The sequence below is a fragment of the Styela clava genome, chromosome 12 (assembly GCF_964204865.1).
Source record: "Styela clava chromosome 12, kaStyClav1.hap1.2, whole genome shotgun sequence".
Lineage (NCBI taxonomy): Eukaryota > Metazoa > Chordata > Ascidiacea > Stolidobranchia > Styelidae > Styela > Styela clava.
This window is the reverse complement of record NC_135261.1, coordinates 14,515,739-14,533,892: the sequence shown is the minus strand read 5'-3', so window position 1 is coordinate 14,533,892 and position 18,154 is coordinate 14,515,739. Positions and strand designations below refer to the sequence as shown.

The 18,154-nt window shown below is 35.0% G+C and overlaps 4 protein-coding genes across 4 annotated transcripts in view; 2 read left to right on the top strand and 2 right to left on the bottom strand.

The window, feature by feature from the left end:
* Window positions 1-4,563: 4,563 nt before the first annotated feature.
* On the bottom strand, window positions 4,564-8,071 carry LOC120330073 (uncharacterized). The gene is made up of 2 exons (XM_039396897.2): window positions 7,942-8,071; window positions 4,564-6,198 (listed from the first exon to the last, which is right to left on the bottom strand). The coding sequence occupies exons 1-2, from the start codon at window positions 8,018-8,020 to the stop codon at window positions 5,348-5,350; spliced, it is 930 nt and encodes a 309-aa protein (XP_039252831.2). The 5' UTR covers window positions 8,021-8,071; the 3' UTR covers window positions 4,564-5,347.
* A 2,194-nt stretch (window positions 8,072-10,265) lies between these two features.
* Window positions 10,266-11,290, top strand: LOC144430761 (uncharacterized). Its single transcript, XM_078118842.1, has one exon. The coding sequence runs from the start codon at window positions 10,294-10,296 to the stop codon at window positions 11,170-11,172; it is 879 nt and encodes a 292-aa protein (XP_077974968.1). The 5' UTR covers window positions 10,266-10,293; the 3' UTR covers window positions 11,173-11,290.
* A 985-nt stretch (window positions 11,291-12,275) lies between these two features.
* The window catches only part of LOC120329618 (uncharacterized), a 68,777-nt gene continuing 62,898 nt past the window's right edge, over window positions 12,276-18,154 (bottom strand). The window contains exon 5 of the mRNA XM_078118617.1: window positions 12,276-13,436. Within this exon, the coding sequence (XP_077974743.1) occupies window positions 12,720-13,436 (717 nt within the window). The 3' untranslated portion in view covers window positions 12,276-12,719. The remainder of the gene's footprint in view (window positions 13,437-18,154) is intronic.
* On the top strand, window positions 13,972-17,326 carry LOC144411668 (uncharacterized). Its single transcript, XM_078118572.1, has 4 exons — window positions 13,972-15,177; window positions 15,521-15,555; window positions 15,742-15,876; window positions 16,088-17,326. The coding sequence occupies exons 1-4, from the start codon at window positions 15,047-15,049 to the stop codon at window positions 16,936-16,938; spliced, it is 1,152 nt and encodes a 383-aa protein (XP_077974698.1). The 5' UTR covers window positions 13,972-15,046; the 3' UTR covers window positions 16,939-17,326.

Sequence of the window (18,154 nt, the reverse complement as noted above, 5' to 3'; positions counted from 1 at the left end):
CCGACTATGAAAATGACCTGTAGTACTCATTAATACACTGAATGTAAGAATATATTACAAATAACTAAAATCCATGTTTTTTTTTTATATTTTATTGTGTATTGTGATTCAAAAAAGCTTTCAAGTAGTAAGTAGTGTTGTTAGACTGCCTCTAGTGGTCGATCATAGAAAAATGTCGAACAAACATTTCGCCACTGAAATCATGTTTTGATTGTCAATATAGCAGGAAATGTTCAACAAATGATGTGCAGTTACAAAGTCTAATATCTGAACAGCAACGCGATTAAAAATGATGGCCATTACTCACGTTTCGTAAACCACCCATTCCAGTCAAATTTACATGTACTTTTAAGGGACCTGCTGATTGGGAGACTACTAATCAAATTGAACCAAATTAAAAAAATTAAAAATATGAAAGTGATAAAAAATCCTAATAGAGCCTAATAAAGCACATAAATTCTATTGAAGACGCTAGTAATTGTGGAGTATATTAAAAATTAAAAATTAAATTAACACCAGATTCTAATTTATTAAGTGATTATTAGAATGCATTAGGTGCAACTATCTCTTCTTTAGGAATTCCCAGTTAATAAACCAGCTGAGATGTTAACGAAAAAGATGAACGTACCTACAATCATATGCATTCTACTAATAATATGTGCCTGGATTATAATATATAATATGTGCCTGGATGTGGGATGTGCGACTAATTCTCACGATAATGCGATGCTTGTATTATTGCTTACAAAAAAACATTATTCTCATGGGATTATCGACGTTAAATATTAAATGCGATGAAATGAATATGCGTGCCATGTTAATTGCACCATGAATCTTGTCTTTCACATATGATCATGCACAACAAATGTTTGCACTACTAATAAATTTATATTATAATGAAACTACTATAGCGTGTGTGGTCCCAAGGTAAATTCAAAAGATGCTCGTATGCTCTGGCTTTTACCGTACAAACGTTAAGCACGAGTGCTTGGATATGTCCATACACAGTTACATTACGTATTCTGCAATGTTTATTAGCGCCACCGCGCGGAGTTGATAAATATAAATTACAAATAAAAATAATCTATCAATTCGTGGTAAACACTATCACGAATTGCGATAAATTTGCAGATGATTCAAACATTGTGAATAATTTATGTTAATGCGATTTTTGTCAAAAATGTATTTATATGAATCCTTAAACAACATTTGTTGATAACGCACCAATACTTTTGTAAGTTTGGAATAAAATGTATAAATTAGCGAACAGATAACGAATATTATCCTATTAATCTGATTGATTATTTATCAATTATTATGTTTAAATGACTTGGGACTAATTTTGTATAGATTATAATTGTTTCACCAACACAACATTGGTTTTTCTCCACTTCGATATGACAAGTGAGTATAATAAAATCGGATAACACTTCTGCCACAAGCATTATCGTGATTTACAATTTATATTATCACATCATAAAGAATCAGCAACAACTACAACATCAGCAAGCAAGGTACGGCCCGCGGTTTCACGGCCCGCGTCGCTCCACATCAATATACCCCGCTGCATCAAAATGTCACTCGACTTCAAGCAAAATAGACCCGAAAAATTGTCGATTAAAACCACGCCGCCTAAAGATTACGCTTATGTTTCTTGGCATGAAAACATGCTCGAAGACGAATTGATAAAACACGAGGCTATTCAAAAATGATTAAATCACTTTACCTTATTGCTTGACTGAATACGACGTGCAATCACGGCTGCATAAATCGTATATAGCGTATCTTTTTTCTCTTACTTATTGCACCCATAACTTCTATTAATTGCGAGGTAGAACTATGCTATCTCTTAACCGTGTTTTTTACTGTTGTCAAATATCGCAGTTGTTGTCCAAAAGTACCTACCTCTGTATCCCAGCAACATCCGCTGCATCAGAAAGACCATTAACTCCGCGATGCTTACTCATTCCAAATTGCGATCGAGACTCACAGGAAAACATGTGAACAAATTTACCCTTCTTGTATTGCAATAAATTTTTGCCATGACAGTATTTTCTTTATTTAACATGGTAATGTTTAGGTGGGTATGTTTTCTCAGTAAGCTATGTCGAGGAATCGAAATTAAGAATCGAGGATCGTAATCGAAAATTTAGGAATTGGATAAGAATCAAATACTTTTAAGTAGTCATATATACTTATCATTCTTAGCTTGCTAGTCGAGACAACAAAGACTGACTTTCCACATCCATATTGGTATAGAGGCGCATGGGTTTGATGTTTCGTTCATGCGTAGAAAATAAATTCAATTTTTGTTTTTATTATCATTTATTTGTCTATATTTCATTTTCATAAATATTCCCACGAACCTATTTGCTGTATAATTGCTGTATTTCGTTAATGTATCACATAAAATGAGTTGTATTTCGATAAGTTACACACATTTATAACTTCATCAATTTTAGTTGCATAAATACCAAATCGCTTGTTGATACCATAGATATGTTGCATCTCACTGTATGCGGTCACTAAAAAGTCATTTGTCATAGAAGTTAACCGTTACATTTAAACGTATGTGACCAATTCTCGCGACGAAGCAATTTTTTTACAGTATTTAAAAGAGGTCATTATTATTAGGTATTATTACGCTTAATCCGACGTGACAAATTAGTTTACACATCGATGTCTATTTTATTATAAGGTAGCCTATATTTGTATCTTGGATTTGTATATTGTCTTCTTTATTACATTCACGCGAATAATAATCTTTGTGATGGCTGTAATCGAAAATTGGATAACACCTCTAAGTAAAATATGCAAGTATGACCAGGAAGGTGGTAATGATTGTTACTTTAATGAGCCAAAGCTTTGTGTTCACACGATTTAATCGGTGCAACGGTATATATTGATAGTTCAAACTTGATTATTAAATCGATTCGAGCGGCGCTCTTTTTATTCCATTTACTTTCATTGTTATAGTCTTTTCTTGGTGTCAGTGCGGATATCATTACTGAGGTAGTGTCAATAGCTTAATGTTGTGAAATAATTTACAGAAATGTTTTTTTTTTCGATAGATATTGTTTTAATACCCTGCTCTCTTAATCACTAGAACACCCTACTCCAGTGCCAGTTTGAAACCTTGCAAGATTATGATACAATACATACCGGGACGGAGCAAGGTAATGCTGATGTCAAAGACAGAATTATACATTAATCAGTGAGATATTTCTTTCTGGCAAAAATAACACAGAATAATATATATATATGTAACAATTGAAGGTTAAATCTCCAATTACAATCCAAATATCTAATATCCGTACTGGCACCTCTTCTAATTTGTCAATCCCCGAAGTTATTGCAGACTCATTAATTCTAGCGCAGTTATAAACAAACCACGGGAGGAAAACGGATCACACATAAACCGTAAACTGCTAAATTTTCGATTTATTTTTACAAAACTGCTCATGCATTTGAATGACAATACAGTACATGTATAGGCATAGATAGACCACATTCTGAAGCCAGATTCATCATGACCTACACATGTATACAACGCAATCATCTACATTGTTCCAAATAGCATTATATATTTAAACACAAAATATTAGAAAGCATGAAGCATGAACGAGAGAACAAAAAAACTGCATTCAAATCCTGAAACTTTGTCGATGTTCAACTTATTTTAGTCAATACTTCACAGCTCAGTAATGAGCGGTCTATTCACTGATTGAATGTGGAGATAACACCTTTGAAACAATGAGCTAGACCAGGGGTCACCAAACTACGGCCCGCGGGCCGGATCCGGCCCGCGACGTCATTTTATCCGGCCCGCGGCGTCATTTTATCCGGTCCGCAATAACACGCAAAAATGGCTAAATTTTTTCCAAGGAAGATTTTCACGAGCATCGTCGTCCTTGTTTATTTTGTAACATTGGCCAATCGGCAAGATGCAGAAAAGTGACGTAATAATAGGCCTTTCCGCATCCGCTCAGACACTTTTGTCACTCTGACAGATTTTCAGTCGTGGTTGTAAACAAAACTTCGTTTTTGCGACTTTGAATGCTACCAGTACGTAACGTTTTCTGCGATACACTTGTACACTCGTGGCGCTTGCTTTCGACGAAACTGTTTGTTTTTCGTGCTAAAATAAACGTCGAATTTATTTTCGAATTTATTTCGTCGAATTTATTTATTTATTTTGTGCTAACAGTACTGTAATCCCTCGCGTACTGCTCGCGTCAAAAGCCACACTAACTTTTGTACCGCTTTAATGCGGATATTCATGTAGGTATGTTACAAAAAAATTGAAGTTCATCCGATTTAAATAAAAACTGCTCCAGTGGAAAGATCTGAGTAAAAATAGAAAACAATACCAAGTTTGGAATAAACGGTCAAGAAATAACGGAGATATCGGAATTTTAGTACCGCCCGACAGCCAATTTTTTCCATAATGATCCTATTACTTTTTTGATAAGAACTGAACTAAATATGGAAAAACACATATCAATCACTAATCTTTCGATGTGCGTCACATCTATAGTATATTGAGACTATTTCAGGATTTTATTCTGGCAACGGTCATTGACACCGCCGAAAGATCGTCGCAAACAAACGCTGGAGTTGTGCATGATAGTTTGACAGTGGTTCATTGTGGGTAATAATTAACGATGTTCTGATTGTACGAACTTCATAAAAATTGGTAAGTATCAAGTTAGACAAGAAATACACACGTCCATATAAATTGTATTGGTGTCCGTAGACAATATCATTATTTGCACTACGTATAACTGGAGCGTAATTTTTAAAAGCGTCGAATGTTGGGAAATTTATGCGCTATTGAAAAAATTCAAATACCAGATAATAGTTGTTTATTTTATCTAAATTATGTCAAAATTTCATAGAATTCCAAGCTACAGCAGGCAGTCGTTTTTATGAGCGGTTTTTCAACACGGCGTAACGGTAGACGTGATGCGTACATTTTTTGCCGCGGATTTTGTAACATTTCTAATTCATGACAGCAACGTTTTGATAACAGCTACCCTCAGGATAGTTGTCTAGATATAGAAATCTTGTTAATTTTTTTTCCTAGGTTGTTCTCGATCTATGTTCTGCGATATTCCCAACTTTTGTGAATTTATTGTATTGCATTGACAAAAATATTCATCCGGCCCGTTTCAACACAATTTGAGTCATACCCGGCCCGCGGTCAAAAAAGTTTGGTGACCCCTGAGCTAGACAATTAATGAATCATATTTTTGAATAGTATTCATTTAAGTACTCATTGAGATATTGAGTTGCAATGCTGGTAATTATGTAATATGTAAACAGCAGAAACGTACATTCATATATGTTAATTTTTGCGTACTTCTGATCTTCTCAGATATTCTTTCGTGCGTTTAATTTTTTCATTCCTATGATTTTCGCTGGCCCAATCTGTGGCTTTCTCATAAGACTCAACAGCCAACCCGTAATGTTTAATTGCCTCGGCAAATTTATTGTTTTCGCTGTAGGCAAGTGCAGCATTGTGGTGACAATGACCGAATACTCGTCGCTTGAGGGCACCACTGCTATATTCCCTTTCCATGAGTTCAATGACGGATAAGTTGACGGTAACAGATTTCTCTCGAACTCCACAGTAGTAATAGGAGAGTGCGACGTTATACAAACACCAGACTTCGCTTATGAATTTCACTCTGGGCTCTGCATCTACAACGCATGGTACCAATTCAGCCATCTCTAGCAGGAGAGGTAGAACACAACAGTGAATGACATTTTTCATCATTTTGTCATCTTTGGTGATTCTTTTAATAATTGATGTTATTTTCTCAACCGTCTCCTTTATTCCCAGAACAGAGAAATTGCGCTTTGCACTGATACGATGGAGTTTCGCAGCAACATAAAAACAGATGATAGAAAGAATATCCAGACGTTTATCCGCTAATATACTTCCCATGTTCATTACATCTTTTATTCGACCAACAAATTGTCGCAAAAAATCATCTTCTATTACAAGTTCTTCTAGACTTTGCGTTTTCAGATGTTTGCATATTGAAGCCAGAGCATTTCTCACTCTGTCTCCACCTTCCATGTTTTTATCGCGAACGTCTACCATTATCTTATTATAGAGTGTCTCCCATGTTTTACGTACTACTGGTATAACGTTGGCCCAGTCGTCTTTAATTCCTTCTGGCAGTGCAACCACTATTGAATAAAAAAGTTAGTTATCTTATATTTTACGGTCTAATAATAGTCTATGATTCTGGTATCACGGCCCCGCAAGCTTCTGGGGTGCAGTGGAATGTTACGCTCGTACCATGCAACGTTGGTGCAAATGCCGTTTCCGAATATAAGAAAATGAGGGCTTTATTTGATTAGGTTTCAATAAATCCATGGTCACATTAAAATATGTTTTAAACTTGTATAATTTTTTTCAACTTTAGCGCTCTATATTCTGGCCGTTCGAAAAAAAAGGTTGGCGGTTTGGGTTTCAAGGGTTCCATCGTTAAAAGTTAATAAACCATCATTTAGCCCTGAAAAAATCGAAAGACATTTTTGAGTTTTCTTTCGCGCCAAATAATTGGTTCGCATTAAGTTCTTTTTTTCCTATTTTCTCGAGAATTTGTCATTGATCAATTTTCTTGGACATACTATAAGGCTCGCTAACAAACGAGGCAAAATTCTTTCTTTCTATCAATCGCGATCGGTCATTACAGCCATATACATCAAATGACAGTGGACGATATTGGGCAGCAATCAAAATGAGAAAATCTCATTAGACTGAGATTTTTTAACATTTCCTTCTGTTGATTTTAATTCACTTCAGATTATCTGCCAGCGGCAAGTAATACTGTCGAGTGGTCAGGCAATGATATTTGTTCAACGACGAATGTGCGTAAGATCTTCAATGTTAATATCACAAGAGAATGTACGTGACAGTGCTTTACCATATCATCCGCGAATTATATTTGTGAGATTTCGATATATTGAGTTTTATAGAGACCCGTAACGCGTTGGTTAACCTCACTTTCAAGTGAAAGGACCTCTGGCTCATACGCCTATCATTGTACTTCACACCAACCAGTCAATGCGAACAAATCCAACGCAATTTATATCCACACACAAGCACTGGCTTGTCAAATTCTAAAAACAAAAACTGCGACATTTGCGCAATTCAGCAATCAGTAGCAAAATCTCTGCAATCTCATTCACGAAAGATCACGAAAAGACTGGATGCAGTCACATGCATTGACCTACTTTACATTTTGTATCTTTTTATCTTTCAAATCTGTGTTGTATAACAAAAATCGATGAGTTATTACGATGTTGTATTTGTCAGTCTGTGTGTACATAACTGCCTTTCACTATCCACTGGTCTATCTCAGAAAAGGTAGAGTTGGGCCGACACTTTAATAATCTTTTTGTGTAACGCCCTGATTGTGTATAATAAAATTTACAACGATATGGTAAAAAAACTCTAACATATAAAATTGATAATTCTTATTTTGGGAACTTCTCCAACATCGTCTACTCTTTTCCATTTGGTATGCCTGACAAAATAATAAGAACGCGCCGCGCTTCTGAAGAAGGAGAATTTGGTCTATATAGCATTTTAATCATTATTGATAAATGCCAATTTCTCAAGTAAAAAGAACTTTGTCAGAACCTACAAATTGGCGCAAAAAATCCCCAAAATTTTTATACGACGTTTAGTGAATTTTTATTATGATATTTGAGAGAGGGTCAATTTTACTGGCCAACAATTTAACTGTTAAAGAAGATAAGTGAATGCAGCGTTTAAATTAAGTAAATAAGAACTTATTGCGTCGGTTTAAACATGTGTATCATTGTGTTTTAGACGAATAAAAATGTGTTTTGAATAGGTGGGGTGTACTATGTAGTGATTCTAACCAATACTAAATTCAAGCATATTACTCTGTAGGATACCTTCTTTCCGGTATAAGTTGATGGATTTGGACGCTTCTTCATTTTCATGCAAAAGAGCTTCGTGTCCTTCATCAGCCATTTTGTTGAGTTGAGACTTGTCTGGCGCTTCTGTGCCTTTCCCAAAAGTTTGGCTTTCTGTGACCATAGCAAGTCGTTAATTCTACAAAAATCTACAATGAACAGCAATTGTCCATGGCAACGAATAAAAGAATATAATTTGGTATATATAAAGAGTTTGATAGAAAAAAAAATCAATTCACCCAAACATGACAATAACGTTTTTCTTCTTATTGATAAATATTCATAACATAGCAACTTACCCAGTTGAGTAGATGTTCCGCAGCCAGGTTGATTTCTAGAATATCAAATAACAAGAATCGTTACATATCCGAACTGAAATTATGCATCAACTTTACGTCAATTATATTTAAATTTTTTCAAGAAGTCTGCATATAAGCATGCCATTGGCGCATTTAATAAGTTTTTTGCACTGAAGCAATACTATTCTTCAATCTATTCATCGAACTCGGCTTGCCCTGTTCGCTATAATATCCAGAATAATTCTTCGGGGTCGGAGTTTACACGCACCTACACGAAATGGTTGTAATTGGAATAATAAAAATAATGATGATATTTAAAGAGTGGTGGTTCACTTACATGTGATTATGTATTAAATCTCCATGATGATGGTGGTATTGATTATGTATAGTACCAATGTTGTAAACATTGTTAATAACTCGTGGCTCTTCTGTCAGTCGCAAGTCTTCGGTTGGATTCGCTTCCGCCATGTTGGTATTGGAAGCTTGATGCGCTACGGGTCGTTCGTTAAAAGTTTTCTTAATATCTTATAAAAGTGCATTCATCTAAATTTAATGTACATGGAGAAAACTATTTAATAACGGATATAAATCCGAAGTCTATGCAACTTGTTTCTAACCTCTCTCTCAAGTCAATAGTGACAAATGTACATAAATAAATGTATCTACGGCAATGAATACTATATTAGGAAAATATCAGGAATATCTTTTACATTATTCAAAATCAACATGAACATGTTTACTAAAATTACATTGTAAGAACTTGTTATTGCTATATTCGACTACCTCGGGAAATTTATAAAATATTATTATAAATGAAGCAGAGCTAATATTCCACAATGTATGTTTATATACAAAATTAGTAGGTAATAACCTTGAATGAACTTTTTCATAATCAACTACTCAATTTCAGTATTAACAAGAAAGAGTTGACTCAACAGTACACTTTCATGTTGATGGAGTGAACTAATTTCTTAGGTTGGTTACCTGACCTATACAAAATTGAAAGTAAATTATTGACTTCATCTTCCGATATTCTATATAAAAAAAGCAAAATTAACGGAATTGTTGAGTTTATTATATTATTTAATCTATACTGTTCTTTTAATGAAATAATGTTTATTTTAAAAGTAATTCCCCACTTCCCACCTGTGGGAGATGTTTGATATCCTCGACGACACAAGTTGTATATATATTTTTATTTCACAGTGGAACTCTTGAGTTAAATTTGTGTAACTAGCTCTTCACGTTCGAGAGGTTGGTATATTTATTTATCTATTCATGTTTCAACCTGTCTAAGAACAATAAATATATACAAAACAAGATAAATAAAGTATTCTGGTTGGTGCGTGACATTCAACTCATATTCCTTATTGTATCTCAAGTTTGATAGGTAATACACTAGGGAGACAAAATACATACACTATAGCGTAATATTAAATGAGATGGATATTTTCACTCAATTTTCTATGAGTCTTCCTCATCACTTGTAAAGGAAACTTCTATCTAATTAATTGCAATTATATCTATTCATTTTGTTACGTGCGATCAATTTATGTAGTTTTTCTGTAAGTCACGTGAACTGGAAAATATAGGATATGTTCAATATGCAATGAAAGTTTCAAAATAGCATGTTAGTGATGATGAAATGATCAGTATTATTGGAACGCGCGGTCAATTATATTATAATATCTACAAACCTATAATAATTACTTTATATATCATATCCTCCTGATTACATTGATAACAATAATTTAAACATTTTATCAATTACACTTTAACCTGATTATTCGGAACATCTGAATTCACATAAACGTCTATCTACGATATTTGAACTCATTAGAAGTGATATCGAGCGTTAATAGACGCTATTGTGAAAACTAAACCTACTAATGAGATAACAACAATGTTATCGGAATATGCATTAATTTGTGCGATAAAAAGTGCAAGTTATCGCAGCGATACACTTAAATAGGCCGACGTAACAACGGAGAAGAACATATTTTCTTTTTAAGAGTATAACGCACGGTACATTATGAATCTGACTAATACGCATTTGTTCAAGCGACAATACTGTACTATGTTCAACGTCGCTCATTCATTTCGGGGATATTTTGGGCATCCAGAGTATCTTTGTCCAGTAAACGACACTGGATTCTTTTTATGTCCACCAGATTACAACAGAAGAGTCGGGGAAATAATATCAACAGCGATCGTAAATAAGAATAAAAAGCGAACCAGGTTTACGATTGATGCAATCCTCGGCAACGAAAGTGAAGATGAGAAACATAATCCATCAAAAAGAAGAAGAAAGTCCAACGAGTCGTCTGTCAACAATCCTGATACATCCGTTGATTCTGGAGTTATATCCAACTTTGATTCAGAGTCGTCAAACTCCAGCAGTTTCAATGTTTATGAACCGCATAAATCTTTCGATTCAACTTCAGGTCGATACCAAGCTGTCAGTTATCTCCAAAAACAACAGAATGATTGGAAGGTCGCCCATTACGATTCTCCCAATATTGACAATATGATTTCAAGAATACATAGTGGATTATTGCATTCAACTCCAGAGCCCATGGCCCAATATAAACAGTTTCATCCAGACATGAACGGGTCGTTTACGCTTTCTCCTATTGGTCAAGACTCAAAATATAACATGAAATCTCAAAGGATCCGGAATACATCAGAGACTAAAGTAAAAAGAAGCAGAACGGTTTTCACCAACAAACAACTTGAAAGATTAGAAAAAGAATTTTCACAACAACGTTATTTAGTTGGTAAAGATAGAACAGCACTGGCAAAAGTATTGAAACTAGGGGAAGCTCAAATCAAGGTTTGGTTTCAGAACAGAAGAATAAAATTTAGGAAGCAGATGTGTAAGGAATCACCTGTTATTGTCGATGATAACTGAAATTTTTTCTTCATTTTTAAATTTCTGCACTTTGAACAAGTTCCAATGATTTTCATGTTTTAATTTCTTTTCTTTTTTATAATAAAGCAAATTAAAAACAATTGAGTTATGACCAATTTTTCAATCATTGGAACCTCCAAAAATATTGCCCTATCGAGAACCAACGAAAAATACGCTGGAGTAAGGCCATGGCTGAAAATAACGAGTATTGAGCATTCATCAGAATTCAATTGGACTTGGCGGTTGGCGGAACATACTGAGATGTGTACGTGACTTGCATGTAATTCCGCTGCACGTGTAGCTCAAAACTACACAATATCAACCATGGATTATAAGGGCACTTGCTGAAGAAGGTTGAGCTTCTGTTCACGCAGACATTGATTAACATTGATTACGACCTAATCATATACCGTACCGCAGCCTCGCGTTCGGCTACCATGTGTTAATGTGGTTAATTGGTCAGTTATAATTTCAGATGCATGGATTTGAAGGTGAAGGAAGACATAACCGACCAGCGGTTACGAAAACCACCCTGCGCCGGCGATGAGTCCAGCTACCCTCTCGCACGTAATTGTCCCCCGCTAAACCCACACTCCTACATGATTTCAACATGCCTAACCCTACCTGAGATTTCTACGTATAATTTCTCCCGCCAATCTTACCTGAACTCCCCACATCTAACCCCTCCCGTTAAAATCATCAAATATATGCGATAAAAAATAATAAATTTATACGATGGGTACAACTGTTCGCGTTTTGGGTTGATCCAGCTTGATCAATATTAATCCGTAAGTTTTCCTATCAAATTTGAATTAAACAAGATCATCGCGTAGCTTATATGAAATGTGATACATTCAAATATATACAGACCGACCCCTCCTGCTGTGGTACAGGAGTCTTTGCGTATGAGGTCATATCCAGCTATGGATACAGCAGGTGAGGCTTCTCCTGGTTTGGTCTCAGAAACACCTATTACATCAGTTTTCTACCAACACTATTTGAATCAATAAATTAATTTCCAATTGATCATGCGGCTATTGATCTACATCAGTTAGTTATACATGACCAACTGAAAGAATGAGCAGTAAAACAGTATTGATCTTAAAGCCAATTACAGCCATGTCCAGGATGAGATATTTCATGTCCATATCAGGTAAGAGAAAAGCCGATAACAAGAGTTAACTTATCGCATGCCGGGGCCTGTCTTTTTACTATACCAGTCTGTACTTGATTCTGCACTATATCACCCATAATTGTTCTCAACTGAAATCGAAGGCACGCGCACTGCGCAGTATCTTCCGTCAACCACCCAGCCCAACAGTTCAATTATGATATATTCCCAATTTCCAATATTTTGCCCAGGGCCTTACTCAAGCGTATATTCACATGGGTTTCCCACATGACGGTGCTTCCAAATTTCGTAACGATCAAATAAAAATAATTGTTAGAACTCACTTGCTTTATTAAAAATAAAAAAAAGATATAATAGTTTTAAAAAATCATTGGAACTTGTTCGAAGTGCAAAATTTAAAAATGGAGAAAATTTTTCAATTGTCATCGACAATAACAGGTGACTCCTTACACATCTGCTTTTTAAATTTTGTTCTTCTGTTTTGAAACCAAATCTTGATTTGAGCTTTCCCGAGTTTCAATTCATTTGCCAGTGCTGTTCTATCTTCACCAACCAAATAACGTTGTTGTGGAAATTCTTTCTCTAATCTTTCAAGTTGTATGTTGGTGAAAACCGTTCTGATTCTTTCCACCTTAGTGTTTGATCTATTCCCGATGCTAGATTTTGAGTCTTGAGCAATAGGAGAAAGCGTAAATGACTCGTTAATGTCCGGGTAAAACTGTTCATATTGGGTCATTGGCACTGGAGTTGAATGCAATAATTCGCTATACTTCATTGTGGTCATATTGTTAAAATTGGGGGAATCGTAGTGAAACACCATCCAATCATTCTGTCGTTCTGAGAGATGACAGACGGAATGATATCGATCTGAAGTTGAATCAAAAGATTTATGCGGTTCATAAACACTGATGCTGCTGGAGTATGACGACTCTGAATCAAAGTTGGATAGAATTCCAGAATCGACCGAGGTATCAGGATTGTTGACAGATGTCCCGTTTGACCTTCTTTTTGATTGATTATGTTTCTCATCTTCACTTTCGTTGCCGAGAATTGCATCAATCGTAACCTGGTTCGCTTTTTTTCTTCTTCGCAAACGCTGTTGGTCGTATTTTCCCGACTGTTCTGCTGTTATCTGTCGGACATAAAAGAAATTTTGTGTCGTTTACTGGACAAAAAATCTCTGGGTGCCCAAAATATACCCGAATAGTAGGAGCGACGTTAAACATTGAACCGTATTTGTGCCTGAATAAGTGCGCATTGGTCAGGTTCATAAGGTGATGTACGTTTTAGTCTTAGAATGAAACTGTGATCGTCTCTGTTGTTACTTCGGCCTATTTAAGTGTATTGCTGTGATTAACTTCCACTTTTTATCGCACTAATTGTTGCATATTCCCATAACAATGTTGTTATCTCATTAATAGGTTTAGTTTTTACAAATGTGTCTATTAACGCGCGATATCACCTCTAATGAGTTCAATAATTGTAGATAGTTTTTATGTAAATTCAGATTTACCGATTTAATCAATTTAGAGTGTAATAGATAAAATGTTTAAATTATCGTTATCTATGGCCAACCCACAGGTTACAACAATAATTAAACAAGCGGGATTATCAGCCTAAATATCAAGAGATGAAATATGCGACGGGAGTAGGCACTAGATATTATCATATATTTAACTGTGCGTTTCTATAAATGTGATTTATCTCAGTTAATCTCATTTAATATTACGCTATATCGTACGTTCTTCGTCTCTTAATTAATTATATTACCAGTAAAAGCTTAGATACAACAAGGACTTCATAGCCTAAATGTTACTCATCCAACAAGATGGTTTATTTTGTTTTGCTTTTTGTATATACGGTATTTATTGTCCTTAGACAAGTTGAAACACGAGTAGATAAATGAATGTACCAACCTATCGAACGTGAAGTGCTAGTTACACAATTTTAACTCAATAGATCCACCGTAAATAAAAAATATATATAACTTGTATTTGAATACTTGCGTCCTTCAGTAAATTGCATTGTGGAAGATAAGATCAAATGTCATTATGAGCGCGACGATTCCGTTAATTTTGCACTTTTTACAGAATCACGGCACAGGAAGCTTTGTCAATAATTTAATATCAATTTTGTATAGGACAAATAACCAACCTATGGATGAAGTTCACTCTATCAAAATGAAACTGTATCGTTAATTCGTTTTAGTTTTACAGTTGTTCAAGTTTTGTAGTTTTTTTTTTTTGAAGGATTGCACTTATTGAATTATATGCTGTGATTATATGCTATGAATTGTTTTGCTAACTTCTTGTTGTTAAGAGTTAAGATTGAAATTGAGTAGCTAATTATGGTAAAGTTGTTTTGAGGTCATTCAATACTGTTAAATTAATTTTTGTACAAAAACATACATTGTGGAATATCAATCAGCATTGCTTTACAATAGAAAGATCTTGTATGTTATTTTAGTTTTCATGTTGACGTATATTTACGAGAATGTAATGAATATCATAATTTTTTTTAATATAGTCTCCATTGCCGCATTTGTCTTCCTGGGATTCATACCCATTTAAATATGTATATTATATTTGTCACTATTGGCTCGAGTGAGGGCTTCGAGTAGAGCTGCATTAATTCCGAATTTAATCTTCTTTCTTACTGTATATTTTTATCTTTACACATAAATTAAGATGATGAAGACTTCCAATACTGACTTCCAATACTCATGAAGCTTCCAATACTGACATGGCAGAAGCAAATCCACCTGAAGAACTGCGGCTGGCAGCAGAGCCACGAGTTATTAACAATGTTTTCCACATTGGTGCAATAAATAATGAATACCATCATCATCATGGAGATATAATACATAATCACGTGTAAGTGATTCAACACTCCCAAAATATTATTATTTTATTACTCAAATTACAGCCATTTCAAGCGGGTGTTTGTAAACTCTGCCACAGAAGAATTTTAGTTGCCTAGTATTTCCCACTAAAACTTCGCCGTTTCAATTTTGAATTCTGGATTTCGATTAGGACAATACCAGATGAATAAAAAGATTGAACTAAAAAAGTATTGTTTCAACGCAAAAAAAGCATATTCAATACTCTAATGATCAGCTTATATGCAGATTTCCCAAAAGTTATAACATATATGATGTAACATTGACGCGTAATTCAAGGTCGGTTATATAACGATTCATGTTACTTGATATTCCAGATCTCCACCTGCTCGCGGCATAGCTACTCAATTGGGTAAGTTATTGTACTATAAATATATCAATAAGACGGAAATATCCTTAAAAGAATGTATTTGTAATACTCAAGTGGATTGAATTTCCCAATCAAACCTATCTACCGACTTTTATACTTATAATTTGTTGCCATGAACAACGGCTGTACATGGTTGAAAGTAGGAATAACGACTCTCCATGGTCATAGAAAGCCAAACTTCTGGCGGAGGCACAGAAACGATGGACAGATATCAACTCAACGAAATGGCTGATAAAGGACACGAAGCACTTTTACATGAAAATGAAGAAGCGTCCAAATTTATCAGCATATACCGGAAAGAAGGTACAGAATAATATGCTTCAATTTTGTATATATTTTTTTCTTGTCAAATCGGAGGTTCTGAATAAGTTCTTTTTTTGAGAAATTGACATTTATCGATATTAATCAACGTGCTAGAAGCCAAAACTCTACTTTTTGATTGGTTAGATTTAGACTTCGTGCTCTATGCTTGTTATAAATTGTCAACATATATCTTCAACTTTTTATTCGACAGTGGTTGCAATACCGGAAGAAAATAAAGACGATTGGGCCAACGTTTTATCAGTAGTTAGTAAAACATGGGAGACACTCTACAATGAGATAATGATAGACATTCGCGACAAGAACATGGAAGGTGGAGACAGAGTGAGAAATGCTCTGGCTTCAATATGCAAACATCTGAAGAGGCAAAGTTTAGAAGAACTTGTAATAGAAGATGATTTTTTGCGACAATTTGTTGGTAAAGTAAAAGATGTAATGAACATGGGGAGTATATTAGCGGAAAAACAGTTGAATATTATTTCTATCATCTGTTTTTATGTTGCTGCAAAACTGCATCACATCAGTACAAAACGCAATTTCTCTGTTCTGGGAATAAAGGAGACTGTAGAAAAAATAACATCAATTATTAAGAAAATCACCAAAGAGGACAATATGATGAAAAAAGTGATTCACTGTTGTGTTCTACCCCTCCTGCTGGAGATGTCTGAGTTGGTACCATGCGTTGCAGATGCAGAGCCAAAAGTGAAATTTATTAACGAAGTCTGGTGTTTATATAACGTCGCTCTCTGCTATTACTACTGTGATATTCGAGAGAAATCTGTGACGGTCAACTTATCCGTCATTCAACTTATGGAAAAGGAATATAACAACGACGCCGTCAAACGTCGAGTATTCGGACATTGTCATCACAATGCTGCACTTGCCTACAGCGAAAACAATCAATTTGGTGAAGCAATTGAACATTACAGGGTGGCCGTCGAGTCTTATGAGAAAGCCACTGATTGGGCCAGTGAAAACCATAGGAATGAAAAAGTCAAACTCACGAAAGAATATCTGAGAAGAGCAGAAGTACGCAACAATTGACATATATATAATCATATACACGAAAACACGTTTCTCTTGTTCTATTACGTACAGTTCAGTGTTAATGAATAGACTGCTAATACCCGAGTAAAGTGTAAAAAAAGTTAGACCAGCGCCAAAGCTTAAGTAGCTGAATGTGGTAATTTTGTTTTTTCGTCCTTGCTCGGAATTATTCACAAAACTTAATATTTATATTCAATATGCTTTCTAATATTTTGTGTTTAAATGAAAAATGCTATTTAGAACAATGTAGATGATTGCTTTGTATACAAGTGTAGGTGATGGCGAATCTAGCTTCAGAATGTGCTCTATCTTTGCATATACACGTTTTGCAATTCAAATGCATTAGCAGTTTTATACAAATAAAAATGAATCGAAAATTCCTCGTTTCAACAGTTTATGTGTGATGCGTGGTTCTTCTATTACGGGGTCTGTTTATAAATACGCTACAATTATTGAGGCCAAAAGACTGCTGCAATTTCAGGGATTGACAAATTAGAAGGCCTGCCAGTACGGAATTTAGATTGATCTTGGAGATTTGGACTTCAGTTATTACATATATATTCTGACTTATTTTTCTTCCAAAAGAAATATCTTATTGATTATCTTATACTCTTACTTTTGATAACAGCATTGGTTTGCTCCATAACCGTATGTATTGTATCACAATCTTGTAAGGTTTTACACTGGTAATGGAGTAGGGAGTTCTAATGATTATGAGAGTATGGTATCATAACATTGGCTAGGGAAATTTGTGGGCTCCCGAAGTATGCGAACCAAGATGGCGGACATCGGAATGTAATATGTGTACAAGGTTAGGGTTAGGCCATAATTTTAGGTATAAATACTACGGGAGGCTTTTGGCTAGTCTTCGAACTGATAATAGGACTAAAATAAGGAAAATTGGAAAAAAATTATCGCCTAACCCTAACCTGTTACCCATGTTACGTTCCGATGTCCGCCATCTTGGTTCGCATACTTCGGGAGCACCGAAATTTGTAATTATCCAACAACACTGTGCTATTAACACGACCTTAGTAATGATGCTTCCAATACCATTTAAAAGCGACTATAGTAATTAATTAGGTTAGGACGCGATATGATAAATGATTTCCAACGAAACAGTTTGATCCCGATATGACGGTTCATTTACCTCACGGCTTCTCAACGTTGTCCAAGTGGACACAGCGGGAACTCAGGGGGTCAACAGATAAAG